Source organism: Sceloporus undulatus, chromosome 5 (assembly GCF_019175285.1).
Source record: "Sceloporus undulatus isolate JIND9_A2432 ecotype Alabama chromosome 5, SceUnd_v1.1, whole genome shotgun sequence".
In the NCBI taxonomy this organism is placed as follows: Eukaryota; Metazoa; Chordata; class Lepidosauria; order Squamata; family Phrynosomatidae; genus Sceloporus; species Sceloporus undulatus.
In genome coordinates this window covers 156,803,988-156,826,943 of record NC_056526.1, presented here as the reverse complement: position 1 = coordinate 156,826,943, position 22,956 = coordinate 156,803,988, and the positions used below count along the sequence as shown (strand labels likewise).

The 22,956-nt window shown below is 38.0% G+C and overlaps 1 protein-coding gene across 10 annotated transcripts in view; it reads left to right on the top strand.

The window, feature by feature from the left end:
• Positions 1-22,956, top strand: part of INTU (inturned planar cell polarity protein) — a 45,370-nt gene that overhangs the window by 19,850 nt on the left and 2,564 nt on the right. For 3 of the 10 annotated variants that reach the window (XM_042469427.1, XM_042469426.1, XM_042469429.1), the window contains exons 3-14: positions 2,006-2,091; positions 5,443-5,646; positions 7,999-8,117; positions 9,091-9,180; positions 9,524-9,601; positions 11,046-11,235; positions 12,361-12,414; positions 15,906-15,968; positions 16,570-16,788; positions 17,315-17,779; positions 18,568-18,665; positions 21,847-22,036. In XM_042469427.1, the coding sequence (XP_042325361.1) occupies positions 2,006-2,091; positions 5,443-5,646; positions 7,999-8,117; positions 9,091-9,180; positions 9,524-9,601; positions 11,046-11,235; positions 12,361-12,414; positions 15,906-15,968; positions 16,570-16,788; positions 17,315-17,779; positions 18,568-18,665; positions 21,847-22,036 (1,856 nt within the window). Of the gene's footprint in view, positions 1-2,005; positions 2,092-5,442; positions 5,647-7,998; positions 8,118-9,090; positions 9,181-9,523; positions 9,602-11,045; positions 11,236-12,360; positions 12,415-15,905; positions 15,969-16,569; positions 16,789-17,314; positions 17,780-18,567; positions 18,666-20,771; positions 22,037-22,956 lie in introns of those variants that run through there. The other 7 variants (XR_006104163.1, XR_006104162.1, XR_006104161.1 and 4 more) reach the window with 7 other exon arrangements.

Sequence of the window (22,956 nt, the reverse complement as noted above, 5' to 3'; positions counted from 1 at the left end):
GAATTCCCTATCCAAGGAAGTTACCCATCTCTTTTAAACTCCCAGTAGGCAGCCAAAACAGTACTGTTCCACATGGCATTCAGTGTTTGACATTGTAGTTTTAACTATTTCAAAACTGAATTCTAGGATTGTTTTTAAACTGCTTTTAGGAGTATTTTAATGTGCTTTATTAATTATTTTTATAATGTTTTACTTAGGCCTGTTACAGACTGCCAAAATAAAGCTGCTTTGGGTCTCTTTGGAGGTATGCTATTTAAATGATGCATGCATCCTAAGAATCCGGAAGTCGCGACAAAGCCACACTCCATTCCTAAGCACTGGAGTGCAGCTTTGGTGCAGCTTCCGGATTCTTAGGATGCATGCATCATTTAAACAGCATTCCTCCAAAGAGACCCGAAGCAGCTTTATTTTGGCAGTCTGTAACAGGCCTTAGTTTTTATTTGTTCATTGCCTTGGGATCCTTTGTGGGCTGGAAGGCGATACCAAAAAACTTTAAATAAATAAATAGCCACAAAGAAACATTTTAATGGTGAAGGTGCATGCTCAAAATAAATTTTTGAAAATGAATTACCAAAGCTGAATGCAGGAAGTTATTTATATGTCATTTCTCTAGTTCTTAAGCTATATCTTACTGTTTAATTAATGGCTGTCTTATGATGGATCCTGTTTGAAGAAAAAAATGGGTTGGGATGGGAAGGATGTGGGTTGGCAGGGGCAACATTGTTCACTAGCTTTGATTGAGAGTTCCTGCATGGCAGGGGGTTGGACTGGATGGCCTTTGTGGTCTCTTCCAACTCTATGATTCTATCAACAGATAGGGCTCAAACATATAGTGGAATTCTTCACCTAGCACAAGAAGAAATATATCAAATAAGGAAGAGAGGAATGCTGACACTGCACTTAGAAGTATCTGATGTGGCTAGCCAAAAAACCCATCTTGACGGCAAGATATCATAAATAATAAATAAATAAAAGTTTTACAGTATTTATATACCGCACCTTCCCCAGATCATATCGCCATAAAGTATGGCAACCGATAGCCTAAATCCTATTGTTAATCTGACTACAATAGAAGAATCAATTGGATGTATCTATGTGTTGATTCACTATTGAAAATTAATTTAATGGGTCTACTGTAGTTGGGACTAACCAACAGGATTTTAGCAATATCTGTCAGGGTCAGCACATTGGAATTGTAGTTAAAAGGAATGGATGTCTGATGATGGGAGACACATAAACTAAAAGTTGTCTGGGGAGCAACTTTCAGTTAACTGACTATTAGAACTTACTCTGTCATATGAATTTTTAGTGAGAGTCTTAGAAGTTTGGTGAAACACTCCTCAGATCTGCTTTTATGCTCCCAGAATGAAGTTTCTAGTCACTCCTGATCGGCTAGATTGCCCACCCTTTCTTCACATAGGGACAAGGCAACTAATGTGCCATCAAAGAAGGCACCAAGCTGACGCTTGCCTTCCCACAAGCAGCTTTTCACTGAGGATTTTTTTGTGAGAAACTAAAATTTAGTGATGATGCTTGTTTTTCCAGATGTGATAGCCCCCAGTTCTGTAGTTAGTGTTATAACAGATTGAAGGGTTCAATTAGTTGTGATTCCAGTTAGGTTAGAGATATTACTGATAGATGAATTCAGCCCTGAATTAGAATTCTATATAAACATCTTCTAAACACATAGGATAATAAAGTTTATCTGGTGAGAGAACAGAAAGAATTTTTGCACACTTTGCCTACTGAGTTAGTTTACATTATAATTGCCAAGAAAACTTGGTCCTTTATGGAATTCAGTTTTAGCCACATTTAACTGATGCAGCGTTTATTACTTTTCCATGATGTAATGACGAAATAGCAAGACACAGCCAACAAGGAAACTGAAACAGTGTAAACAGTTTTAGGAATGGGCAGTTAGAGTGGTGGCATGTTTGAAGAAATGTGGCCTTGCCATTGATCTTGCCTGATGTTTTCTTAATTCCATGTTTACTTCTGTTTTCAGGGGATATCCTTGTTGCAGTAAATGATGTTGATGTTAACCCTGAAAATATAGAAAGGGTTTTATCATGTATTCCTGGCCCTATGCAGGTATGTTATATTTATTATCGTTGTCATTGCTATTATTCCATCTTTTACCTTTTTCCCAAAATTGGTACTCAAGTTGGCTTGATGTTTTATTTTTTATTTTTTATACAAAGCAAATGTGGGCAAATATGGCCCTCCAGGGATTGTTGGACCGCTCCTATCAGCCATAGCCAGTATAATGAGGAATGCTGAGTCTTGCAGTCCAGCTTTTCCCCCTACCAATTTTTGAGAGAAGCCTGGAAATGTACAATATGAGCTGAAATGTGAAATTTAAGCAAGAAATGCCCATGAAATGCACCCCTCATTTGGATAGTTTTCATAGAATCATAGAATTATAGAGTTGGAAGAGACTATAAGGGCCATCCAGTCCAATCACCTGCCATGCAGGAAATCACAATCAAAGCATCCCTGACAGGTGGCCATCCAGCCTCTGTTTAAACACCTCCAAGGAAGGAGACTCCACCACACTCCAAGGGAGTGTATTCCACTTTTCTCTGCACTTTTTTGTCTTTGTTTTGCAGAAACATGGTGCTAGGCACAGTAGTACATAATCTAAGGCGCGTTACATATGCGCACAAAGTACGTCCCCAAGACGTACTAGGGTTAGGAAGGGGCATCACTTCCTGACGCCTCTAACCCTAGTATGGACTGGGTCCATACAAAATGGCGGCACCTGTTCCACACGGGGGCCGCCATTGCTATGTCACGACTGCGCCGCCTCAAAACGGCGCGGCTTGGAAGTGACATACTGGGGCTTTGCGAGGGCGCCTGGGGCGCCCTTTCCGCAGCCCCGGAAGGAGCTCTGTTTCAGAGCTCCTTCCACCTTTGCGTCGCTGGGCGCTGCCTTTACATGGCTGCGCCAGCGACACAGAGCAGAAAGGGGCCAAGCGGCCCCTTTCTCCTCCTCCCTGCCGCCACCGGGTGTCCTTGGGGCTTGAAGCCCCAAGGACACCCCTTTCCAGGCCGCGGTGAAGCAGCCTTTTGCTGCTTTCCTGCAGCCTGAAAAGCAGCTGATCGGAGCCTCAGAGGCTGCCATTGTGGCAGCTGAGGCCCCGATCCGGTGGGGAAAGGGCCTGTTACAGGCCACTCCAAACAGGTGGTCTGTAACGCGCCTAAGTATTAAGGCAGTCAAATTGATGCTCTCAAACATATAATGGAGTAGAACAAAGCTCTCCTTTGCATGCATCAACACTGATGTGGTTTTCTTTCTGTCAGCTTTCTTCACTGTCCTGTACAGTGTACATCCATATATTATGATGAGGAATACAGTGGATTGCACCAGAACTTGCGAGTTATATTTTTGCACTTTAGGATCTTGCCCAGTTCTTTCATAGCTACCCTTCCCATTCCTAGTCTCTCTAATTTCTTGAGTGCAGTCTCCATTCTGGACTATATTTGATCCAAGTTATGGGAACTCTTTCATTATTTCAAATTTTTTGTTGTCTAGGATGAATTCTTGCAGCTCTTCATGGCCATTATTTTTGTTTTCTTAATATCCAGCATTAAGCCTACCTTGGCACTTTCTTTCTTGACCACCTCCATTAATTATTAACCATGGTTAATGCTTAATGGCAGTGAAGAATTGGGGTGGCGGTCTTAGTCCTGTTAAACAAAAGACCTGACAAAAGTAAGTATGTGGCTATGCGTCCTATAATTTAAGAGTTTGCGCTACGCTGGCCCTGTGAATCTGTTTGTGAAACGGGGATGAAATATTGGAACATACCCATTGAGAATCTAGTCCACAGTCTGCTTTTTGCCAAACACAGAGTCACTACAGTTAGGACAATATGTTGCTTTTGGACAGAAAAAGCAGTGTTGCTTAGCTAATTCCCTATCTATCTTCCATCTGTAATCAGAGCATCACTTTTAACTTTGCTTCAGAATCAAAATCCTTCATAGTAGTTCCTACTAATGTGACTTAGATGTTTATAATACAGTAATCAGACAAGGTCAGACTGATTCACACATAGGTTTTCCAAATGCTGTACTAAGTTTCACTTATTCCTCATGTAGTAGGAGGTGAGAAGCTTGATCACTAAATGTAAACCTCTGGAGAATTTTACTTGGATGGTTTGAAACAGAAAATTTTTCTTATGCTGAGATGGACCAGCAAGAAAAAATATTATTTCAAATCTGGCTGTCCACATCCATCAGCTGTGAAAGCATGTGCTACAGCACTCCATTCAATATCAGAACAATCTCTAATACTGAGGATTAAATTCAAGATCAGTTTAAATAATGGTCATTATCCAGTGGCTGTATATAACATATTCCTTAGTGATTGTTTCAGGAATACAGTAAGTTGCTGTGCCAGACTAAATCAGACTGTTGGCTCCTCTAATTCTGTAGTGCCCACACCAGAAATGAGTAGAGTGTGTCCTATGAATCCCACTTTTGTGGCTTCTGAAGCCCCATCACCACCAGTCTTCCTAATCCCACTCCCATTTTTAAAAAGATGGGAGTTCAAGAAGTTTTTGTCGGCAAATATGCACAAAATCCCTCTAGTGCACGAAAACATACAAAACCACCCTTACCCACACATGCAGGCTCCCCTCTGGAACCCCTCACTACCCCCAAATATTGCTGTTTTCATCTGTAGTTCTTGAAATGGTGACAGAGGTTGGTACAATATCACTTCCAGAAGAAAATTGGGATATTTGGGCTTGCTTGAGATTGAATATTGGCCAAGTTGACTGGGGCTTCTGGGATCTGAAGTCCATAACAAATGGAGGACAAAAGTTTGGGAATCACTGCTTTAAAGCATTTATTGTAACAACTGGCTATAAGAATACAGGACCAGTTCAGAGGTTATGATAAACATAGCAAGAACTGTGAATTCATGTATTCCTTCTTATTCATGGAGATAAGAAGATTTAGTTCTGTTTTTGATTAACAACAGTTTGTCATTTTATCAAATTTGATAAATTATAGTTAATCTTAAATATGCTTTATTGAAAAATGGCAGTTTGATAACCAGTTGTTTGAAGGGTACTTGTTTCAAACAAACCATACTTAAAGTCAACTAGATCTTAGGGTTCAGGTGTAATGCTAAGTTGTGGTTCATTAAAAACAGGAATTAATGTTTCCAGTTTCTTCTGAGGTGTGCCATAAGATAGAAAGGAAAGGAATAGTAAACCATTATCAGCTTTGCCATGTCTTACTCACTTTGGGATAAACCATGGTTTATGATTATGTTGAAACCACTTCATAACTTCTTTCATACTGAATTGATTATTTCCAGTATTGATAATATGCATAGATTGCCTACTGAAATCTTTCTTCTCCTGGCTGACTAGGAATCAAAGATTATTTGGCCTCCTATTATGAAATATTAAAAATATTTTTTCCTAATAGGTGAAGCTGACATTTGAAACATTTGGCTTTGAACCACATGAAACATCCCAACAAAACTGTAAACAGACAGACTCTTCCATGAATAGCCTGCTGAAAGTGTTATGGAAAGATCATAACGGTGACCCTCAGTTCTCTATCCAAAGTATACCACATATTATTATGTACTTGTCACTCAAATTGGATTCTGATACATCAAAGGATGAGGTAGGTATAGTATGTATTCCTAAAATAAGGTTAACAGTATATTTTAATCATGAAACTGTTACTAGTTACTGTTTGGAATTAGTAGAAAGAAAGAATAAAGAAACTATCTAGTCCTTGAATATACATTCTCAGTATCCATATAGCCGTTTATTTAGATTACATAACTACTGTCAGTATTGTGAAGTCGAAGGCTTTCATAGCCAGCATCCATATTTTTTGTGGGTTTTTTCGGGCTATGTGGCCATGTTTTAGAAGAATTAATTCCTGATGTTTCACCACCATTTGTGGCTTCTCTGAAGATGCTAGCCACAGATGCTGGCGAAACATCAGGAATAAACTCTTTCAGAACATGGCCACATAGCCCAAAAAAACCACAAAAAACTACTATCAGTATTGTTTGCAGTTTCATTTTTACATTAGATGAGCCTTTCCAGAGTAAGTGCTACCAGTGGAAACAGTATTTTAGTGCTCATCTAAAGTAAGAACTCAGGAGACATTATTGGCTTCATAACCACTTTCCAGTACATAAATTCTAAAGTTTTCATAAAATATCCCCGGTTCTAATAGGATGAATTTGCATAGTGGTTACAATTCCTTGTTTACCACAGAGCAGCAGACTATTATTTCCTTTCACTGTGAAAACCTCATTCTTTAAGAAAGCATCCTTTGTTGGAGCCCAGTTCTTGGAGTCTTTCAGCTGCTCAACTCTATGTTAAGAATTCTGTTCAGCTCTCTCCCAGTGCCAAGGCTCTGCTGATTCAGGGAAAAGGTCTTCTGCAAAGTTCATTACATTAGAAATGAAGATAACTGAAATGAAAATGCAATTTATTGACTGTCAGACTAGTTAATGGAGCAGTGTTTTGTCCAGAAACCTCTGTTTTACAGCTGCAGTTTCTTTTCACTTATTAAATCCATTATCCCTGGCCTTTGCACTCATTAAACTCAGTGCCTCCTCTCAGTTTGCTTTGAAAATGGTTAAACTTGTGTAGTGATACACATTAATGCTTACCAACACATTAAATTTAGCAGCTGCTGCTAGTATCTTTGTATTTTCCTTTTCTTTCCTTGACAAAGAGTATAGTTGTTTCACAAATAAGCATTGTTAATGTTCTTTAGTTTAGAAAAAGAAGTAAAATCGTTTCTCTTCCCTTTAATGGAGTGTCGTAGTTAGGAAGAAAAATCTTTTTTTTCCCTTGATGTGACAGATTGATGCATAGAATCCTTATTAGTTGGATGTTTAAACAACAGATAATTGAACTGGGTAGAAATGGCAGAGCTAGGCCAGTTCCATTCAGTAATGAGATTCAAGGTTCTTTTATTGTATTTGAAAAGAAATTTTTCCCAACAGATTTTGGCACTGCTTGTATAGAAAAAGAGAAGCAAGATTCAGGGCATAGTTAACATTGGTTATTTATGACTGAAAGACTAAAACCTCAATTTGCAGTTTTATATAAATTATTTTTCTTCTAGAACATACATTTATTTTTCTTCTAGAAGACTATTCTGAATAATGCTAGTTCTCCTTGGTGACAAGGAAACTTCATGTTTCAGTTTATTTCTATAGATAAGAATTTATTAAAATCGCACATAATCCTTCATGCAAAATGTAATACTGCTTCATTTCTCACTAATAATATGTATATTCTTAACAAACATGTGAATGGTTTTCTAAAACTTGAACCATACTTTCTGCTCAGCCCTGCTCAGGTTTTGCAATTGCAGGGCTGTGGCTTCCTTGATCGACAATCCCACCTGTACTATGGTCTCCTTTTCTGCTGCCTTGCACTTTACTGTTTTTTTCAGTGAGCCACATCATCTCATGATATTTCCAAAGTAGAACAGCCTCCATTTAGCTATCGTCTCTTCTAGTACAGTTCAGTGCAGAACTCTTCTCCAGTACCATATCTGAAATTAGTTGATTTCCTTATCAGCTTTCTTCATTGTCCAGCTTTCACAACTGTACATAGAAATCAGAAATTCTATGGGCTGAACAAGCAAAATAGTACAAATTGTTAAAAGCCCAAGAGAACAAAACTGTCTTCAGCAACCATTTGAGAAGACAGAATGTAAGTGCTAGGTAAGCTTTTGTCGGGACAGTGTTCGAGAATAAGGGTGTCACAGCTAAAAATGTTTTGTTCCATAGATTTCTATACACAAACTATAGTGGGAAGTGTATAAGGGAATGCATTAGATATGGAGAGCTACCTGTTATATCTGTATTTTTTCCTTTTCAAGTATCAGAGCTAATTTCTGTTAAATGCTACTGATAATGATCCTTTCATGACTTATGTGAAAGAATGTCTTCAGTAAAAAAAAATTTTAAACTGGTATTCAAATTGGCATTTTTGACAGCAAGAAATTATTTACCAGTATCCCATATCAGAAGCTTCCCAAAAAATGAAAAGTGTAAGAGGCATATTTCTCACACTGTGTGACATATTGGAAAATATGACAGGAACTCATATCATCAGGTAAGAATTTGCTTTACTTTACTGACTTTTTTATTTCTAATGTCATGTCTGTATACAGGGTGTAAATATGTTTGAATAGGTGCAAAATCTACAAATGATTGCCTGCCTTGCATTTAAAAGAGAAGGGAGGCGAAGAAGAAAAAGTAGTAGTAGATGATGATGATGATGATTGCATGAGCTTTTGTGGAAATATGAGCCACTTCTTCAAATGCAGTACAGATATGAAAGCCTCAGGCCTCCCAGGCCATACGCACACTTGAGGCAATGAACAAATAAAAGCAATTAAAATAGTATAAATAGAAAAACATTTTAAAAGCACATTGCTCTGTAAAAAAATTTTGAAAGCAGTCTTTAAAACAGCCCTAAAAAGACAGTTTTAAAGTGCTTAAAACTGAGCATTTTTAGACATGGAAGGTAATGCAGAACAGTACTGTTTTGGTGCCCACCAGAAGCTTAAAAGAGATAGAGCCAGCCTAACCTAATTGAGTAAGGAGTTCCATATTTGGCTGCTGCCACAGAGAAATACCTTTACATGTGCCTACCAAGCTAACTTCACAAGGTGTTGGGACATGCAACAGGGCTTCCTCTGAGGATCTCAGATTTTAAACAGGAATATATAGAAAGTGGCTATCTTCCAGATATCTATCTATCTGCTGTCATTGGATCCTATTTTACTGTTTTATATAAAGTAATCATGAAACAGGGACTGAAAAATTATAGGAGATTACTTAGTGGACAACAGGGAAGGTGGGAAGTTGAATTTTTATTACTTATGGTAGGAATCCATCCCCCCAACACATGCACACACAGACACACTAATTTTAGGCTCAAAATCATATAATTGATGTCCTGAGTATGCAGTCTCTTTTGGTTGTCAGATAACTTAATTCACATATGAGGTACTCAAATCATATGTTTCTGTATTAAATGTTTTCATAATATATTCAGGATTTATTACAATCTTTTTTAATAGTTCCTCCATGTTTTTATGTGGGAAACTGATTCATGTGGCTTACTGGAAGGAATCTGACAAACTCCTTGTAATTGGTCTCCCAGCTGAAAGGTAAGTTTACAAGATGACCTTTCCTCTTTTCCTCTTAAAATTAATTACTGGATCCACCCCCATCAGCATTCTGGTCTCCAAAGTTAGAGATTTTAGAGATCTAAAATTAAGGTATCCTGCTCTCTGAGCTCTTTCCTTAGAAACTATGAGCAGATAACAAATTATTAGCTGATAATTCTAAAAACAGATCTAACCCAAACCTCATTCCATAGCATTCACTGATACTTATTTGCTATTCTTCTTTCCTGGTTTGTGCACATTAAAATGAAGAAGTTCCCCACCACCATTCGTATTCATTGCATTAAGCCTTCATAACTTTCAGATGCTTCTTTTGATTTTCTAGTGTACCTCTTTCTCAGCTAAGGAACATGATTACTGATGTTGTCCGAATTCTGACATTTATGTACAGTTCTCTGGACAGGTAAATATTCCTACAGAACTGCAAATCTGAGGTTTCTTACTATGTGGCTTAAAATTTGGCTTTATGTAGACATTGTTTAAATGACAAGGCCCGTTCGTGTATTGCAAGCAGTTCTTCAAAGTTCTGGCCATTTCATAACCTATGAACCACAAGAAAATTGTTCAGAAACCTCTTGAGTCATTTTGAGTGTGAAGAATTAGTTGGTCATATAAGGCCACAATATATAGCTGATGTATTTCTTTGACACAATTTACTAATTTTCTGCTTTAAAAAAATAGAATTAAAATTTGGTCTTGAGAGCATATTAATTTCCATTTCATTTTAAGTTCCTGAAATGGCATGTCACAAACATGAGGCTCAAAAGCTACTACAAGCTTGCCCAAGAGCTTACATATATACTGAGCTTACATATATATTTTTAAAAGGTTTTTTGAATAGCATGTACCTATGTCATACCTCTAATCAATTTTGAATTACTGTATATAGTCATCTATAAGTCTAAAAACTTCATGCCCAAAAACTGACCCTAAAATCCTAGGTCAGTTTATTTATGGGTCAGTATGGTAATGTGATAGCAGCTCTTTCAGATTTCCCCATGCAGTTTCTTTCTGTCCCGAGCCAAGCAGATAGTCTTTCACGATTGATTCATTACTGTTTGTTTAACAGTCCCTCTCCCACCCTTGTTTCACTGTCTCAGGAGTGAAGGCTGAAAAACTGAAGCTTTGTATTGATTGTTGCTTCCCTCTTGCCACTTGCATTCACATAGTGAAGGAGCCTCCAAGTTTTACACTCGACCTATCAATGGATCATGTCAAAATCCATAATTTTGGCACCCAAATCTGCCCTCAATTTATACATGAGGTCGACTTATAATCTACTATATACAGTAGTTTCAAGTGCTCAACTAGTAATATATTTAAATATGTGGCTTCATTAACTTTGAGAAAAGAGGCTAGTGCAGAGTCAAGGGACAAAGGAGTTTTGGCCAACTGAGAGAGACCTTCCTCCAAATTCCAAAATCATCTTTTAAACTAGAAACTTTCTTGAATCTGATTCTATTTTTACCAGTTGCACAGAACTGATTATTTGGTTGATTGCAGCATGCGCAAAGTCTATATAATATACAATGAATTGTAAGCATCCTACATAAAAGAGTAGCTGAAAAGGATCTTTACTTGCTTCGCTTATTTACTTTAATTGAATCAAATACTGTAATGTGCATCTCTGGACATTTCTCACACCATTCATACCATCACACCCTTGAAATCCAAATGCCTGCTCCTTCTATTTCCCAGGGTTGGGTTTTTTTTTCCTATTTCCATTTTCTGGAAGTTTAAATCTAGTTGTATCATCCTGCTGTAAACTGTCTTCTGCTGTAGTCTTAGATTATTCATACACTTTGTGTGCTTCCAGTTGCTCTGACTTCTGCTTTATGTTTGTCCAGTGCCTTTGGTCAGGTAGAAAACTTTTCACGATTGGATCATTTCTTCAGCCTGTTCTTCCATCAAGCCCTTCAGCCCACCAGGCTTAACTCAGGTGCCACCCCAGGTACACAACAATATGATAACTGCAGTGCATTACTTTTATACAACTTCCCAGGAGTACGGTGGCTGTCATTGCCACAGGAACTTAAGGTAAACATACCTGTGGCTTTCTAGAGAAATCTTAAAGAAGAAATGAGATTGCAGTGCTAAAGTTCTCTTAAGTGTGTGCAGAAATTTCTATTTGTTTGTTGATGTATTAACTTTATATTTATGTGCTACATATATGTATTATCAAACTTCTACACAGAAGTTGCTTTCATCCTAAAATGGACATGTAACTTTTTTTCAGATGTGCTGAGTACTGCCCATATTTTTCCTATAATTTTAAAATGCTGTCTCCTCAATTTTTTTGAATGATTCTATTTCGGTGCAAAGTTTTATATTTTTGATGGATTGATTTACAGTGAAAAGATAACATCAATCTATAATTTAAAAAAAAACTTGAGAAAATCTGATTGTTTTTGATGAAGAAGAAAGATATTTTCAATTAGACAAGCAAGCTCAGATAAAGCCAGTGATTTGTACACCAGCTGTGTGGCTTGCAATTCTGGTAGAACTGGTTAAAAACTAGTGTTTCTTACTGAGCCTTCTTGTTAACATGCTTCATGGGGAGTATCACAACCTTCTTACAAATTATGTTCTCAGTTTGAAGCATATTTTTGGCCTGCACCTTTTGGGACAATTACTGGGATCTATACATAAAAGCTAATACCGTACTTGGAAAACTGACCCTAACCAGCTAGATGCTGAAGTGTGCAAATTTAATGCTTCTTAGGTAGAACAAAGGTAGTGTGTGAGAATGTTTTGAAAAATTTCCATAGAGACAAAAACTGAAGCCAGAATGAAAAAGAATTTTCTAATAACTCTGTTGGATACTAAAGCTTTGCCAGATTTCAAGGGAGCCTCAAGCCTAGTTTTAAAGCATGGAAAAAGGGGGAGATTAACATGTCTTTGTTATTAAACAATGAGTTTATGGGCTGAAAAATAGAGTATATTTATTTCATTTCTGAAGGGGGAGGTATGTTGCTTCTTTACCTTTGATCCTGTTTATACACATTGAAAAAGTGTTATGTTTGATTTTGCTGTGATTCTGGAAGGAAGTAACTGTTGTTAATTTTGTGCATTTTGGTTCATTGTTTTATCGTTGAGGTGAGGATGAAAATCTTCACAGTTTTTGGTGGCAAAATGTGTTCATTTCCTGCATATATGTTTCAGGTAGAAATTGATACCACTCTGAGTGGCTTGGAGGCAGCAGACTTTGGAGAACTAGTAAGGAATCTGTTCTTAATACAATATAATACATGGTCATATCAGCCTGTTCAAAGTTCACCTGTTGATGAGTGAAACTCTGGGACCGAACAGACAAGCCAAAATAAAGCTGCTTCAGGTCACTTTGGCAGTATGCTGTTTAAATGACACGCATCTTAAGAGGTCAGAAGCTGCGCCAAAGCTGCGCTCTAGTCCTTAGGACTGGAGCATGGCTTTGGCATGGCTTCCAGCCTCTTAAAACACATGCATCATTTAAACAGCATACCTCCAAAGTGACCCGAAGCAGCTTTATTTTGGCCTGTCTGTACAGGCCCTCTGTCATAGTTACTTATTTCAAAGTGAATCAAGCACAATTTGTGTTAGAGCCAGAATAAAGAGGAGAGCAGTTCATTCATTAGGAATCTTTCAAGCATCATGTGTGGTGGAGTCTCGTTCTTTGGAGGTTTTTAAACAGAGGCTGGATGGCCATCTGTCGGGAGTGCTTTGATTCTGTGTTCCTGCATGGCAGGGGGTTGGACTGGATACCCCTTGCGGTCTCTTCCAACTCTGCGATTCTATGTCATAGCAGGGGTCCCACTTCTGATATTTAGAATTCCTTGGCCCTTCTGCTCCTCCTCTTTGCTCCTTCTACTCTCTTCAGCTTGCTCAGAAGGAAAGAATTGAGTGAATAGTGGCAAGAGCACAGAAGAGGAGCATCAGCTGTTTCCTGTTTGCTTCTTTTTCTCTCCTTTGCTTTCTCACCACTTTTACATATACATTGGTGACTTGGTGACACCTTGGTGAGTGGCAGCAACCTATCCTGCCCCCTCTGCTGCTCACCCCTTGTGGCTTTGTTGTTGGCCCAGCTCCCTCCCTGTGAAGACAGGCCAGTGATGAAGCCATGAGGGGTGTACTCGCCCCTCCACCACCCTCACTGCTGTCTCAACTCCCACCCCAGAGAGAGACAGGGAGGTGACAAAGCCACAAGAGGCACACTTGCCACCTCCACCATTGCTTCAGCTCTCTCTCCAGGAAAGCCACAAGGGACATGCTCACCCTTTTGCCACAGCGGGAGGAGTACTACTACAGAGTGTCATCCTTCCTATGGGGTGTCACCTGGTGCAGTTTCCCCCCTCCCACCTGCACCCACCCAGTGACACTACTGCACATATATAGAAAACAAGAAATGGCTGCTCCTTCTCTTTGCTGTCAATGTCTTTTCCTCTCTTGGGAGAGAGTGAAAGTACAGGAGAATGTCAGTGCTTGTATGCCTTCCTCTTCCTATGGACTGCAACGCAGAGAGGAAAGTGGTAGGGTACAGCAGCAAAGGAGGTGTTAAGGCCATTGAAAGAAAAGTTGAAGTGGGTCACTGATGCTGTCTTGCTTAAGGGCCCCTGATTTATCCTCTCTCTAAAACCAGAAAAATGTTAAGTGCCTTTAGTTTTCAGTTTCATTGTTAATGTCTCTCAGCTAGTTCATTCAGGCATGGATTTCTTCTTGCAGCTATTTCATTAACTGCAGGACATTCGGTGAAAATGATTGGGTCTGTGTAAAAAAATTGTAGGCTTGGCCAGAGAGCTTATGGCAAGGGAGATCTTTTAACATAGATAGGGTGAGATTGGGATGCAGTTTGAAATCCTTAAGTCTCCAGTCCTAAGGACCAATAATGTTTATCATGTCACTAGGATTCAGTAAGCATAATTTACCTATGGTTGATTATCTGTAAATTATTATAACTGGGACAAGAAGAAGAAGAAAATTTAACACCGTTATAAAATTGTGTTATAATCATTCTGCTGCTTTCTTTATACAGTCAGCCCTCTGTATTGGCAGACTAGCTATTCATGGATTGGAGCATCTATGGATGGCCCCACCCCATTATCATAAGTGGCGATGCATGCACACAGCTGTGCCACACACATGTCAGGGCCCATAATAGGACTTGAGATCCTGCATTTTTGCTATCCACAGGGGGGGATCTGGAACCAAACCCCCCACCAATATGGATGGCTGACTGTATTTCAAAAATACTTTACTGACAATGTTTTACTGTTCATTTGTAATAGTACAATGTGGCGGTTTTTCCTGTAAACCTAGAATATTATAATAGGCAACTTAAATACAAGAAATCAAGCTTTTCTAAAGTAAATAATTTTAATGAAGAAATTACCATGGTTTCTTAGAAGTGATGTAATAACCAGTAAATAAAGATAAAAAGGAGGGAGGGGGAGGGGAAAAAAGAAATATGGCAGCACCTTTAAGAGTTACTGGTTTTTATTTCAGCATGAACTTTTGTGGATATAAATCCACTTCATCAGATCCAGTACAGAGTGATACTAAAGCCTCAGGTTATAAAGCATATTTATAGAGTTATGAGACGGAGATAGAATTTAAGAGGATCCAGAAAGATGCAAATCACATTCCTTGCCCTAAATTTTCAAAGGGCTGGGTGAGTTGATACATATCTTTCATATCTTTACAGTGGCCAGTTAGTGTTGATGTGTGAAAGCAACCATTCTGCTTCCCTAAAGTCACTTTCGCTGGGTTCAAAACTCTCTCTGAGAAGATTACATTTGTTATATCCAGTAGCAAGGATTCTTGTATTAATAGAGTACCACAAAGCCATTCTTTGTTTATATGCACGAAAGCTCATGCTAAAACAAATAGCAGTTTGCCACATTCCGTTTTTTTCTCCCTCTCTCTTTCTTTTTTATGATGTAAAAGACTAACACAGCTAGTTCTTTGAAAACCAATAAATTCGAATGTGAAATAACTTGTTACAGTATATCTTGTTGAAGAAAGCAGCAGAATGATTACAACATTCTCAGTTTCTGTTGTTGTGACTTCTATTATAAATATGATTGATAAGTTTTTTTAAAAATGTTTCAATCATGAAAGATAAATGCTTTTGCTATTTGAACTGTAAGTAGTCCATCTAGTGGCAAGATCCATGCTAACACTAGCACATATTTATAAACTGTGAAACTTAAGGTATCCTGTTTAGTTCTATAAATCCAGATACTGTACTTTTTCAAAAGTAATCTAAACTTGTCAGTCATAATATGAGTTATATCCTTCTTGGAAAAACAGTTTTGAATTTAATGATAAATATGTACATATAAGAAGATGTTGCATGCAATTTTAAAATGTGTGTATTTCACCAATGGAAAATAGCTGCTAGTCATGTAGAGAAGCCCTCCAAATGAATTAAAGTATAGTCGGCCCTCCTTATCCACAGATTTTTTATCCATGGATTCAAGTATCCATGGCTTGAAAATATTCCAAATAGCAAACCTTGTTCCATTTTATATAAGGGACACCATTTTTCTCTGCCATTACATAGAGCATCCATGGATTTTGTTATCCACAAGGGATCCTAGAACCAAACCCCAGCAGATAACAAGGTCCCACTGTACTGTATAAAACTGTTCTTTCTAAGCATACACTTGTGTTAGATTATTTTGATCTGTTAAAAGGCAAAACTGTGACTTTATTTTGTTCTTCTTTTACAGTCTGAAGATTATTATGACATGAGACGATTGTATACAATTTTAGGCTCCTGTCTCTTCTACAAGGTAGGACTCTGAAAATGTAATTGTATCCTGAAAAGATAGTGAAGTGGAATCAGATTATTCTTCTAAAAGTATTAAGTTAGAAAAAGTAATAGTAATTGATGGATTATTGAAATAGTCTTAACTATTATGACACATCTAGCAATGATTGAGATTGGCTTAAGATGTGCTTAATCTTGGATAGTTGGTGGTTACTGTGCTAGATTTTGGTGTAGCATACACAAATCATTCATTAACAAACTAGACAGCCCAGAAAAATAGAATGGTTTGGGGAATACAACTATACCTTTAGGTCCACCTCCATTGCTGTTATGAACTTGATAGAATATAATTGCTTTCCTCCATGTGTGTCATTTCATAAATTTGAAATGCAGATATAATCAACACAGTGATTCACAGTTGTGGTGAAAGGAGCTGCAGCCTACCCAATAACTTTGAAGATTATGAAATTATACAATTAATGTTGAGTTTATTGAGATGCTGAGGAATATACACCTTTATTTTTACAAATAAAATGTGAAGCAAACCCGTTTGTGTAGATCACTCTCAAATGATGGTAGTATTTATGTATAGTTTCTTACTTTATTTCATTTTTTTTATTCAGGGATATTTAATTAGTAGCCACTTACCAAAGGAGGACCTCATTGATATTGCCTTGTATAGCAGGCATTATTGCCTCTTGCCCTTGGCATCAGAACAGCGAATTGGTCAGTTAGTAATATGGCGAGAAGTGTTTCCGCAGTCTCATCTTCAGACATGTAAGACCTCTTGTGAAGGATACAGAGAACCCAAAGCAAGATACTTTTTACTTATAGTTGGTTTGGTAAGTTTTGTTTGGTGATTTTATGACGTTATTTTTCTGATAGAGAAAGAATGCATGCTAAGATGAATGCTGAGGTTCCACAGCAGTCATCTATGAGACTTTTCCTTTCTATTTATGCATTTTAAGTGTCTTTTTATTAGGTTAGCAAGACCCTGTTTCAAGCATATACTGTACACACAGTCAATCAAAGATTATTATAGAGGTTGGATGTGTAAAGATGGGATTCAAAATCTTCTAAGTCACAGCATTGTGACTGGAAGGCCTGTTGAGAAGATTAGGTTAGCACCTTTGCTGTATTCTTTTACAGCCTGTATTAAAACGTCTCTTGTGTCTCAATCATTTTATTGGTGTCTGTTGCATTAGTCTTTGGAATCGTTAGAATGTTTTGGCTCTTATGCTGAATTCTGTATTTGGTATTAATTGATAGTCCTATGATTTTTATATAATTATCTTGGGTTCTGGAAAAATTGAAAACTGGGTGGGCTCTTAAAACAAATCTGCTAAGGTATTTTTCCTTTTCTTACAGAAAAACTTCATGTTGAGTGTCTTGCTGGAAGCAGGTGGAGGTTCTTCCAAAGCCATTGGAAGGCCAGGACCAGACTGCATATATGTGGACCAGGTCAAAGCAACTATTCTTCAGTTGGATGGACTAGATTTAAATATAGATGCAATATTAGAATCACCTTCTACTCCACTGCTATCCTGTGTGGATTGGTTCCTCCCTTCTTCACATGACAAACTAGAAAGTTTGACCACTTTGTCTCTTCGCAACAAATTGCACCATACAACAAACTCCATAATTTCTTCAGGAAGCAAAAGGGTGATTTTTGGCAATTCTAAACTAACAATGCATAGGCCGAATCCTTTAAGAAACAGTGGAAGTTCTGATAACCTCAGCAACAGTCCTGAAGTAGGGAGTGGACATCTGAATCCACGTGCTGTGCAATCCAAAGTCCATGGTGGACTTGATGGAAATAATAGTCTTTTAAAGGTACTGCTATTCTTTTTTCTTCTCATATATATATATTATGCCTTAAAACTTAGGTTTCCTGCTGTGTTGGGGAAAGGGGATTCGTTTCTGAAGACCTTTTAGAATAGAAGGAATGGTGCATGTTTGTACACCCTCCTTTTTAGTCCCATTGAGTGAACACCTGATCTATTTCCCACCATATGCACATCTTAGAATGAGTGAGACATGCCAAAAATGGGTTTGCAATATAGGACATGCAAATGGGAAGATTTTTGGCATGGTTATATAATTCTTCTAGAATTATATTACAATATTGGATATTGTAATTGCAAGAGGAGTGTTTCGTTCCTGCTTCTTCCCAGTGTTCAAGGAATACCCAGATAATGTCCTGTTCCCTTCACAGTTTTCCTCCTAGGCTACTAATGTTCTTCCCAGCTGCCTACAAAGATATTTCCACACTGTTCAGCCCGGGGGGGGGGGGGGGGGGGGGGGGGGGGGATGGAGAAATCATGTGTTGTAGTACTTGTAATATTAAACTGAGGAACTAATGAAATATGATAATGTAAAAGTTCCCATAAACAGCACAGATTAGATTAATTTTCAATAAAAGCTGATTCTAAATTAAACATAGAACCTTTGAAAATTAACATCACATGTCTTTTAACACTTCCAGCTCAGCATAGATTCATAAACCAAACCAGTTGCTGAGCAAGATTAATAGGAGGCTTTTGGTACCTTTGAATTAAAAATGAATGTTTGATTATTCTCACTTTTTCTTTTGAGTCTTTTTTGTTGTTTTTGTTTTTCAGATCACTAAAAAAAAGAATATTCTTCCAAGCCCATTTAATTTAGGAACCCTGAAAAAGAGCCTTTCAGATAAGGAAGCTGAATTGTATAATGTTATGAAGTAAGAAAATCTATTATTTTTATTGCTGTCATCATGATTGGCCTAAATGCTATTGGTTAATCCTAATTAAAGTAGACCCAGTGAATCAATAGTTGAATAGTGAGTCAACACAAAACTAAATCACATTGATTTAATTGTTCTACTGCAGTTGTGACTAAATATGATTCAAACTATTATTATCATCTTGTAAACATATTTTCTGGCTATCTTCATATCTTATGTGAGGATATAGGCAAATACATAAAAATATGGTTAGGATGCCAGTTAATTAATGGTCAGTTTGATATTTACAATGCATGAAGCCACAAATGTTCTTGTGTAAGTGGCTTTCCATCTTTATAATTACTTGAAGGGTAATTCCATCTTTATAATTAGTTGCTAACAAATATGCTCTGTATGTGTGTCTTTGTGTGTCAAGTATTTCCGAATTACATTGTCTGGACTGCAGGAGAGATTGTGTCAGTTTAACTACCAGAATTCCATGGAACGCTGGTATTTAAAAAAGAAACTGTTATTGGGACACATTTATGTTTACAAGCCAATGTTATAATTCATTGTTCCCTAAATCATTGTAATTTAAATGCCAAAGTGTATGTTTCTTGCTTCTGATATACTTCTTTTAAACTATGCTTGAAAGCTTCACTGTTGATTTTATCCAGTATTTTTATTTCTCTACATCATTCCACAAGGCATTGCTGGCAGAAAAGATTCCCTCCCCTTCTGTGCACCCCACCACAATTTGCTCTGGGGGTTCAGGATAATTCCTGGTGCAGATTTGAGAGGTGCACAGAAGGCTGCAAGAACAAGGAAGAAAAAGGAATGTTGGTAGTAACTCTGTTGTGTGGTCATGGTGTTTTGTGTGTTTGAGACAACTCCAGTTTATGCTGTCCCTAAACTAGCGTTTATTGGTAACATTTTTTCAGAGGTTTGTCATTGCCTTCCTCTAAGGCCAAGATATTGTGACACACCCACAGACATTCAATGGGTTTTCTTGCCTAAGATTTCAACTCTGGGCCGGTACAGACCAGCATGAAAAGCTGGCTTCTAGCCAGCTTGGAGGCATGGCCTACATACGACGCACTCCCCATGACTCCCAAAAGCTGGCTTCATGCCACCTGGCTGCCCACATGACAGTCAGCTTCCAGGTGTTTCAGTGGTGCAGTGTTTAGATGCCGCATGCCACCAGAGTGATATGAGAGCACCGCGGCAGAGTGGAAAATGCATTTTGCCACTTCTTTTTGTTTATTTATATTTAGTTATTTATGGTATTTATACCCCGCCCTTCAGCCCTAAAGGCTATTATTATTTATAATTAGACGGTTCCCTGCCCTCAGGCTTACAATCTAAAAAGACACGACACAAAAGGAGAAGGGAATGGTGGTAGGAAAGAGGATGAGGTCCAGTGGTTCTTCTCTCCCTCTGAGGCCTGGACCAAGGCAGATGGCCTGGAGGGAGGGCTCTCTTTCTTCAGGCTAGCCCTGATGGAGCTTGGCCTGCCTGTTTACTCCCTTGCAGGCTGAAGGATGGCATTTAGCATTTTTGGGCTGGCAAAAAAATGGATTGGGGCCACAGCATGCGGTTGCTGTGGTCCCAATCCAGCTTTCTCAGAGGTGGCTTCAAACCATCCCTTCACAGCAGTCTGTTCCGCCCCTCTGTCTCCCAGAGTCTTAGTCCAACGCTCAAACCACTGCCCCAAACTGGTTCTCCTTATTGCTCGAGTTAAGCCCAATTCCTTGTCTTTTGTTTTCTGATCTGGGATGTTGTAGTGATAGTGCCTAGAGTGGTCAGGTTCTTCAGCATGGTCCATAATTGGGGTGGATTCCCTGCAAGAAGTAAAGAAATGAGGGAGCCCCATTTAGACAAACAGATTATCTGAGGTCAGAAACTGACACCCTGTGCGCAGCATCCCATGGCAGTAGCTAAGGATTAAATTAGCACTTCCTGTAGTTTGTAGTTGTAAGATACTTTTCCTCCTTAGATAATCTTCAAACAAGCAAGGTGTCAGCAACAGTTGAATGTGACCAAATATAATGATTTTTTAAAATAAAGTTATTAACTTGCTTCAGCTCAATTCTTTCTTTGTGAACATTTTTGTTCAAATTCCAGATCCTTCTGAAATCAGTCTTGAGTTCATTTCAGCTAAACAGAATAACTCAGCATTGATAGACTTCAGCAGTCCCTACAGCAGAACATGTGTAGTCAGTGTCTACACAAACTAAAGAAAATAAACTGTATATAACTTTGTAAAATTATTGTATTCTAAAATACTGTAATAGATGCTGGACATTCTCATATGTTGTATATTTTCTAATGAAAACATGAGTCCATTTGTAATGTATTTAAATCCTTCTTGTGAAGGATTTAATAGTAGTACAGTAAATGTGTTTCTTAGCCCTAAATAGTATATGGAAGTTAAGCTAAACTGATTCTAAAGTCTTAATTCATATTCTCTTCTGTTGCTCTTAACTGCCAAAGAAAATAATTGGCATTCTTCCCTCATAACAAATATAGGCAGGAATAGCTAGATACCCTGTTTAGGCTTCTTTAAAATATAGTAACATTTAGGTATGGTGATTTATATCTGTGCTACTCAAAAAAAGTGATCCATGTACTGGTGCAAGTCCATGAGCCATTGGCTGCCATTCCCTAGTGTGTTTCCAGGCAATAAAGAAACAGTGGTAGCCATATGGTACTGGTCCTTTACACACCAGAATAAATAACCTCAGATAGTTTGGAAAAGCATCTCTTGTTTTTCATAGATTTGCTATGACCATAGATGCTTTATATAGTAGCTCATAAAGCTAGTTATGTAGTAGTCATAAAGAACGCTCTGTTTTCAGTATTAATTTATATAAAAACTGCTAAACTGTACTAAAAGTGATAGCTGTTGACTTCCATATTGTTTGGCCATTGAATCCACTCTGGGTCTGACTGAACTTTGAAGGACCTGTCCAAAGGGCTGGTGCCTATCCCCAAGATAGGTTCGGCCTGTTGGAAAGTGTCATTAACATAGGCTAAGACCTGGAAGAGATTCATGGCACCTCCAACATGGAAACCACCAGCCCCCACAGACTTGTGATATTTATTTTCTCACGTCCTGTTGTGGATTCATTCTGTATGATAGGATAATTTCTTAGTGTAAAGCTAATAGTCCAGTAACGTTTGTCTTCTGTTCTTGAAGGCTGACATCTGGTCCTGAGAATACCCTCTTTCACTATATTTCTTTAGAAACAATGCATGGAATTTTTATCACTCCAACACATGCTGAAGTAGAACAGCTTGGTGGAACTATCCATCCACAACTCATTAAGAACTTCCATCGCTGTTGTCTTTCCATCCGAGCAATCTTCCAGCAAACCTTGATGAGAGAGGTATATGCTGTTATCTTTAGTTATTTGGGGAAATTTATTCTGTTGCTAACAATGCAGTGTTACATTCTTTATTAAGAAGTAAGCCCCATTGAATTCATGACACTTCAGTCCCAGGTAACTGAATACAGGATTGCAGTATAAGTCTTCTCTTATGAAGTAGAAATAAATGCCATTTGAGATAATGTGTAGAAAAACTTACTACAATCCAAAGATTTGGCTGTGTCATAAGCAGAAAACCCTAGGAATTCTTATAGTCTGTTATTGATTACATTGTTTTGACAAACCTAATACTAAGTAATGACTTTTTGTCTCAGTTTCGGTAATGGCAGAGCTGGTCTTTGCAGAGCACAAATTCTGTATCTTGATTTATCACATGCCAGTTTTGTTCACATGTATCAACAAAGCCATTATTTCATGTTCCAAAAATGAAACAGGTCTCTAGCTCATCTCTCCTCCACATACACACATATGCTCTATATGGAAGAGGAAGTCATTGTAATCAGAATGGGAATTACAGTATGTGACTTTGCATATGTTGTTGGACTATAACTTCCAACACTCCTCACCTTAGGCTATGCCAGCTCAGTTTTCTGAGATCTGTAGTCCAACAATACCTGGAAGGATTTATGATAAGTCAAAAAGCAGATTTACATTATCTGGAAAAAGTGATTCAACCATGATGAGATTAGTTATGTCATTTAGGCTTCTGTAACCATTTTGTAACATCTCAGCCAGCCTGCTTCCTCTTGCTGGGGGTATTAGAACCTTGGTAGATAGATCCTTGCTGATACTCTTCTAGCAAGTGGCCTAGCGATGCAGGGGAATGATTATGTACAGCAGCTAGGATTATGAAGATACTATTGGAAACCTATTTCCATGTATCATTTTTTCCTGCTATTTAGATTTTGTGAGAATTCCAA